Source organism: Haliotis rufescens, unplaced genomic scaffold, assembly GCF_023055435.1.
Source record: "Haliotis rufescens isolate VD_foot unplaced genomic scaffold, xgHalRufe1.0.p SCAF_8, whole genome shotgun sequence".
NCBI lineage: Eukaryota > Metazoa > Mollusca > Gastropoda > Lepetellida > Haliotidae > Haliotis > Haliotis rufescens.
Genome location: NW_025964372.1, coordinates 31397502 through 31405401, shown reverse-complemented (window position 1 = coordinate 31405401; position 7900 = coordinate 31397502). Strand labels below are relative to the sequence as shown.

Sequence of the window (7900 nt, the reverse complement as noted above, 5' to 3'; positions counted from 1 at the left end):
GGGTGGTCAGGTCATAACAGACGACTCAGTAGATCAGGTGGTCAGGTCATAACAGGCGACTCAGTACATCGGGTGCTCAGGTCATAACAGACTGTTCAGTAGATCGGGTGGTCAGGTCATAAGAGACGACTCAGTAGATCGGGTGGTCAGGTCATAACAGACGACTCAGTAGATCAGGTGCTCAGGTCATAACAGGCGACTCAGTACATCGGGTGCTCAGGTCATAACAGACTGTTCAGTAGATCGGGTGGTCAGGTCATAACAGACGACTCAGTAGATCAGGTGCTCAGGTCATAACAGACTGTTCAGTAGATCGGGTGGTCAGGTCATAACATGCGCTATATGGATCAGATGGTCAGGCCATAACAGACGACTCAGTGGATCGGGTAGTCAGGTCATAACAGGTGACTAAATGGGTCGGGTGATGAGGTCAGAATATCAGTCATTGGTTTTTCAACATATACTCACACGCGAAAGAAACGCAAGTGGTTTTAAGCAGATGAAGTGAAGCCTGATGGTGTTATCAATATTTTTGGTTGCATTTTGGAAGCCCCGAGTAAAAACGCAACATAAAAAACGAATCGCCAAAACGCACGATTTCAATGAATATGTGGGTATCATGCACCCATTTCTCGCGAAATCGAAAAAAACCGAACTGTCACGAACTGGTAGAAGTGGGTATAAAACTGTGGCCGATTCTTGGACCTTACACTCCTTGGTCAAAAATGCCACGCCTAATATAACTCAAATTCAGAGAAACCAGGCTATCGGACGTTTGGAAGCTGGAGAGTCTGTCCAAGATGTTGCCCGTCATTTCAACGTTAACATAACCACAATTTACCGTCTCTTGCATCGATATAATGCTACACAGACCACAGATGACCTTCCTCGGAGCGGTCGTCCTAGGGTCACCACACCTCGACAAGATCGGCAGATTACCCGTCAACACCAGCGACATCAGTTCCTAACTGCAAGTGAAAGAGCTCAACAGACCATAGGAACACATAATCGACACATTAGCCGGGACACTGTGATCCGACGTCTCCGTTCCAACAATCTCAGATGTCGCCGACCAGCACATCGTCCTGTTCTCCAACCACGGCATCGACAAGCACGACTTCAGTGGGCACAGGATCATCACAATTGGCGTCATCGTACGCGTGAGTGGAGGCGTGTCATCTTCTCTGATGAAAGTCGCTTTTGTGTCTCCCATGCAGACGGAAGTGTCAGAATTTGGCGGCGTCGAGGTGATCGTTTCTCTGACAGAAACGTTGTGGAAAGGGATCCATGGGTCGGACCTAGCGTCATGATATGGGCAGGGATTGGACTTTATGCGAGACTTGGACCCATGTGCTTTCTGACTGTTGGTCAAGGTCGGGGACACGGCGTCACTGCTCAGCGGTATATCGACCAAGTGATCAGACCCCACGTTGTTCCATTTTTTGCACAACACCAGAACACATTTTCCAGCAGGACAACGCTCGTCCCCATGTTGTCAGAGCTACCATGGTCCTTTCTGCAACAACACAACATCCGTGTTCTACCGTGGCCAGCCCTCAGCCCTGATCTGAACCCCATCGAACACTCAGCACCATACCCGTGCTCGTGGGTTTCAGCGAATTGGTAAACGTCTGAGACCTGCATCACTTCGGGCTTTCCTCCCACATTAAGCTGACACGCCGCGATATAACTGGAATATTGTTAAAAGCGGCGTTAAACCCAACTCACTCACTCACTCACTAATCAAGGTGCTCACGTGAGTTGATGCATTTCGCGAAGTGAGACCCGTTTTCTTACAATATGGATTTTGATTATCGATCAAATCGTCTTGACTAGGCCCTTCGTTTTGTTTAAAGCAAATGTAAGTGATATGAGAGGTGGAGTCTCATTGGTGAATAGGAGGGACATACAAGAGACGTATCTCGTAATAACCATTAGTGACGCTACGATCGAGTCCAAAGATTCCAGCCTTGTTCGGCAAGGGTGGAAACTAGACTTTAAAGTCAGTTTACTTCCTTGTCTCGGGAAGATGATTATCACTGTAGTCGGCCGCTCGATTCTCATTGTTTTCGACATTTATTTCAAGCATGGGTTACCGGGGATACTTTACGCCCCGGCCCCGTGAAGATCCGGGTCAGTTTAGGTCTTCAGCAACCCACGATTGTCGTAAGAGGTGACTGTGCTTGTCGTAAGAGGCGACTTACGGGATCGGGTGGTCAGGCTCGCTGACATGGTTGATGCATGTCATCGTATCCCAATTGTGTAGATCGATGCTCATGATGTCAATCATGGGATTGTCTGGTCCAGACTCGTTTATTTACAGACCACCGTCATATAGCTGGAATATTGCTGCGTGCGGCGTTAAACAACAAATAAACAAATAAACAAGCGTACGCTCGGAAATTCTAATTGGCAGCAGAAGTAACTTAAATAGTGTTTTGACGGCCACATTGGCTACTGACAGATGCAAACGGATGAGGGCAGGATGAGGGGTTAAGTTTAAGTTCAAGTTTTGGATTAGCAAGCAGGAGGATCTGATTCTATTCCCCACATGGAAAATATGGGAAGACCATTTTAGTGTCCCACGCCGTTATTTTGTAGAATTAATGCCAAAGGGGCATTGTTGAAAAACAAAACATTTGTCCTCATTTGTCTTTCTTCGCGGAATATGTCTCGGGTCGCCCGTAGAAAAATGGCAAAAGAACTCACACATTTTCTCACTCATTCAAGTATAGCTGCTCCCTACGATACCTCTCAGTGAGTCATTAACACCTTGCGACTGCACAGCCCATTCACTACCGCCCCATTTAGCCTGAAAACCACAGACACGAACCGTGCTCTGATAATTTCTAGTTTGGGTGAGTCACCCACACAGGAGTTACCTCCCTTAGACCGACATGTCCTCGTTCGCTCAGCACCTCTGAAATCCACACACACACAACACACGCATACACGCATACACGCACACACACACACACACACACACACACACACACACACACACACACACACACACACACACACACACACGATACAGCTTACTCAAAAGATGGAGAATAAGTCGGCTCAAATGAGGGCACATAGTGACATGCAGTTGATATAAAAGGGTTGGGTATTGGTTAAATAGTATGGTTGTGTGGGTCGTAGGGGTGATATTTGGGTCTCTAGACTGAATTTAACCCCCCATATTTTGTGTAACATTTTTTTCATGCCCTCACCACTCCCCCATACATAAATAATCAGTCCCTCGCTACAAGAATGTCGGTCAGACACAATACATTTATATTAAGATCAATGGTACTCAGGCACGAGTGCAGTAATTTGTTTCTTACACACCATATAGCTGGAATATTACTTAGTGCAGCGATAAGCTGTTTAGTGTATGTCTTAATACACAGTAAACAAACACATGCTAAGGGGCTGAAGTCTTTATTGCGATGTCTTGTATCAGGAGATCAAAGATCATAGATCAAAGATATAATCTAAAATTAGGTGAGTTAAATGGCTATAATCTCTATTTTGTGTTGTATTGAGTACAGTATGAAAAAAAATGGACAATGAATTCAGTTAAAATGCGAATCGACCCGTGAAGATTTCGGGGCAGAATAGGTCTTCAGCAACCCATGCTTGCCGTAAAAGGCGACTATGCTTGTCGTAAAAGGCGACTAACGGGATCGGGTGGTCAGGCTCGCTGACTTGGTTGATGCATGTCATCGATCCCAATTGCGTGGATCGATGCTCATGATATTAATCACTGGATTATCTGGTCCTGACTCGATTATTTACAGACCGCCGTCATATAGCTGGACTATTGCTGAGAGCGGCGTTAAACAACAAACCAACCAACCAACCAACTAAAATGCGAATCGTTTCAACCCATCCCAGGTACCAGAGCTACGCCAGTAACTCTCACGGTGCACTGAAGATGGGCCAGAGGAAGAAGGTCATGCTGTGGACACTGGCTGTTGTGATCTGGTTCTTCATCCACACCATTCTGCTCCTCTTCGTTCTGACAGGCATATACGGGCCATTGGAAGAAGATGGCCGGGCTGAGAAGAGAAGAGAGAATGTGGTGGGATCCACGAGATCTGGGAGACATCCTTCACTAGATCCTTTACCCAAACCATTGCCTTCGTCTCGCACAGGACATGACTTGAAACAGTTGAGAATGGATGTTGATAGGTTTGCATTTTCATTGATAAATAGACAACAAACGCCTTATGTTCATTTGTGTCGTTTCATCCCCGTCGTGGGTTCAACCTCAATATTCCAATTATTAAATAATCAATTTAAAACTCTCGACTCAATAACGCCTTCCACTGAGTAAGGTTCGTGGACGAGACGCCTACTTAACCGTCCAGTGTTAATTTGACAATATTTTCTAAAACTTTAGACACAGTGTTAAGATGCTTAAAACTGCGAATAATAATCATTTGAAACATAAGAATTGTTGGTAATTCTCGCCACTAGTATTTATAGACCGCCTGCGGTTGCAGGAATGTCGGTGCCTGAAAACAACATTCTCTCATATCACTAGTCGTTGAGGGTAATTAAACGGGTCTACCATTATGAAATAGCCTCTGTATGGGTTGGGGTCGACGTCGCTGAATTCGGCAAAACAGGCTTTGAGAAACAAGAAATTGTCGGCTAAAAGATATGAGGTAAATTAGTTTTGTTGGTGAGTCCGTGTGTAATTCTTGCATGTGTTACAATTCAGGAAAGGAATCAAGCTCCACTTCAAACCTACAACGCAGACAACGTCATTTGAGAAATTTCTCATCGGTCCCAAGAAGATGGCTCGCCTTGACGTCGCTATCCAAAATATCATGCGCTCTCACTCGCGTCCCGGAGAGGACTATTACGGCTTCAACATCACCCGCAGCGAGGAAGTTCCCTTCAATAGGGACATTCCGGACAAAAGACCACAGCAGTGTAAGGACGCCGCATTCAACTACTCCGCTCTACCGACTGTTTCCGTGGTAACGCCAGTCCATAACGAGGCTCTTTCTACTCTCGTGCGTCACGTGTTTGCGATATTGTTGCGCACTCCTAATCAGCTGCTGAAAGACATTATTTTGGTCGACGATAATAGTACGTTTTCTTATTTAGGTGAAGATTTAGGACATTATTTTCGGATTCTTGACCCACGAATTAAGATTTTGCGCAACAATGGTCGCGAGGGGCTTGTGATGTCAAGGTTGCATGGCGCTGAAATTGCCAAGGGAGACGTGGTTGTCTTCCTTGACGCCCATATGGAGGTGTGCACTGGTTGGTCAGAGCCTCTATTGGACAGAATCAACAGCCAATCAGCTATCGTTGTGCAACCGGATGTGCCCAGCATCGATGGCGACACGTTTGATATAGAGACTGGTGGTCATGTTGTCTTTAGAGGAGGGTTTGGTTGGGACATGAGGTAAGAAGGATCTTTACACCAGTCTGTTTTACATATAAATGCAATATTTTAGCACACAAAATTATATCTGTTACAGTGCATGACGAACATGATGGTTTGATGTGTAGCATTATGTATCGCACCAAGACGTGTTGCATAACGCGTCACAGCAGTAACATATACATGTACAGGTCCCGTTCGTCTAAGGCGTCTAAATATGTTATCACAGGGATTGTCGCTTTTATTTCTTCGATACAGGTCACGTCCAACATTATTGCACTTGTAGTGTGTGTGAGTGCGTGCGTGCGTGCGTGCGTGCGTGCGTGCGTGTGTGTGTGTTGGGGGATGGGGGATGGGGGATGGGGGCTTCTTGTACTAGTCCGGACTAATGCCGATTGTATAGTGCTAGCCCACTGAGATACCATGCCGCAGTTTAACATGAATACCTCACCCAGAAACAGTATACTGACTCCGAGCCGACCAGTCGTTGTTTTGACCCCTTTATGCCGAGCGCCAGACAGGGTTACAACAAGTACCATATTTTAACGTCTTTTTGGTATGACGCGGCCAGGATGGAATCCCCGACCTAACGCTCTCCAGGCGTGGCGCTCTACCACAAGAACGCGGAGGCGGTCTTTTTCGAAACTAACTTTTAAGGGTTTCCATTGCATTCGCTCGTCACGCCGAAGACCCGGGTTCGATTCCCGACATGGGTACAATGTGTGAAGCCCATTTCAGGTGTCCCCCGCCGTGATATTGCTGGAATATTGCTGGAATATTGCTAAAAGCGGCGTAAAATCCCATTCACTCACTCTATCTTCCACTTGCAGATATGCCTGGATGTTTATTCCACCATACGTTCATCAGATGCAGACCTCACAAACTGACCCAATTCCAACCCCTGTTTTGGTTGGCTGTGCAATAGCTATAAATAAAAAATATTTCAATTCGATTGGTGGATTTGATCCAGGACTCCAAATATGGGGTGGGGAGCATTTTGATTTGTCCTTCAAGGTATGGACGAGCGGAGGCAGAGTGGAGACGATCCCGTGTTCGAAAGTAGGTCACCTTTTCAAGAGCAATAAATACAGCTATGGCCCAAAGGGTAAGGGATACATTCTTTCCAGGAATCTTCTCCGAGTTGCGGAGGTCTGGATGGACGAATATAAAGAAATTGTTTACGCGACATCTAGAGACCTCAATGGCCAGTTACCCGTGTTCACTAAAGCGGAAATGGCGTCAATCGAGGAACGACGTCAACTGAGACGTGACCTTAAGTGTAAAGACTTCAGTTGGTTTCTGAAACACATTATGCCAGAGATAAAGATTCCAACGCGGGATGCTCGCTTCTTTGGGGAGGTGTCAAATCATCAGACGCGAGGATGCTTCTATGTCATGGACGATGGATACATTGGAGTAACGCCGTTGTGCTTTAGGTTTAGGATTCTTCCAGAGAACACGTTTACTATAGATGTAATGGGTCGGATGCTGTATGAAGGATCATGTGTTGGATATGATGAAAGTTCGAAGGTGTTGAAACTGATGGAGTGTCCTTGTATTTCTCAAGGCGTGTCTTGGCCGAAATGGGAGGTCAACTCGGACAGTCAGCTGACCTACACTGATGCCAGCGGGACGTTGTGCGCCACACACGTGACTTCTGCGACGCACGTGCACAAGACAGAACAGGTGGTTCAGTTGATCAATTGTAAAACAGATAATCAATTTCAAAAGTGGCATTTTATGTATCATTTTGTGTACTGAACATATATGACAATAAGTAAATCCACTAATCATCAAATTTGTGTTAGTTGTTTAATACAATGTTTCTATTGCAACGTCGGTACCGTTGCAGTGATCCAGTAGTTTGTCAATAGGCAACTTTAGCCTCTGAAATGGCCAGAAAGGGATATCATCTGTTTCCTTAATATATGTCGTATGCCAAACTCTTTCCTTGGATTTCTATTTCTAACCATTAACGCAACGGTTACGAAAGTTGATACGAATTCCAGGCACGTCTCATTTAGTAATAGATCGCTCTATATATTACTCAGGGTATACGTCGAAGCTCGATGTCAACTCTCCTTTCACTTCCCCCAAACACCACCAAGCCCCTCTATTTTTTGCGAATGTTATTCTCCCCCCTCCCCACCAAAAAAAACCCCCAACAACCCAACAAAACGAAAAGGCTTGAACTCGTATACCACTCGTATACACTACGTTTGGTGTAAATCGACTTTATTCAGTAAAAGATTACTGTTTATAAAACTCTGGGTATACCTCGACTCAGAAATGAAACACTCTTTTCGAACGTATCTAGTAGCATACGTGCATGAAAGTCCCTATGTAAAAGCAGTAATCTTGAATGTACTGGTATACCAAATTGCACCGCAATTCACCTAAAAACAATCTTTCACATTTTCGAGATCCTGGCAGATGAGTTGTACAGGTAAGGTGGGTCAACACCACTTCGCACACTATTCCAGAATACAGCTTAGTCCTGTGGAGGCT

The 7900-nt window shown here is 45.4% G+C and overlaps 1 protein-coding gene across 1 annotated transcript; it reads left to right on the top strand.

The window, feature by feature from the left end:
* The first annotated feature begins 3916 nt into the window (after nt 1-3916).
* LOC125376809 (polypeptide N-acetylgalactosaminyltransferase 13-like) lies at nt 3917-7190 on the top strand. Its single transcript, XM_048388819.1, has 3 exons — nt 3917-4182; nt 4718-5413; nt 6223-7190. Exons 1-3 carry the CDS (start codon nt 3926-3928, stop codon nt 7151-7153), a joined length of 1884 nt encoding a protein of 627 aa, XP_048244776.1. The 5' UTR covers nt 3917-3925; the 3' UTR covers nt 7154-7190.
* Nucleotides 7191-7900: the final 710 nt, after the last annotated feature.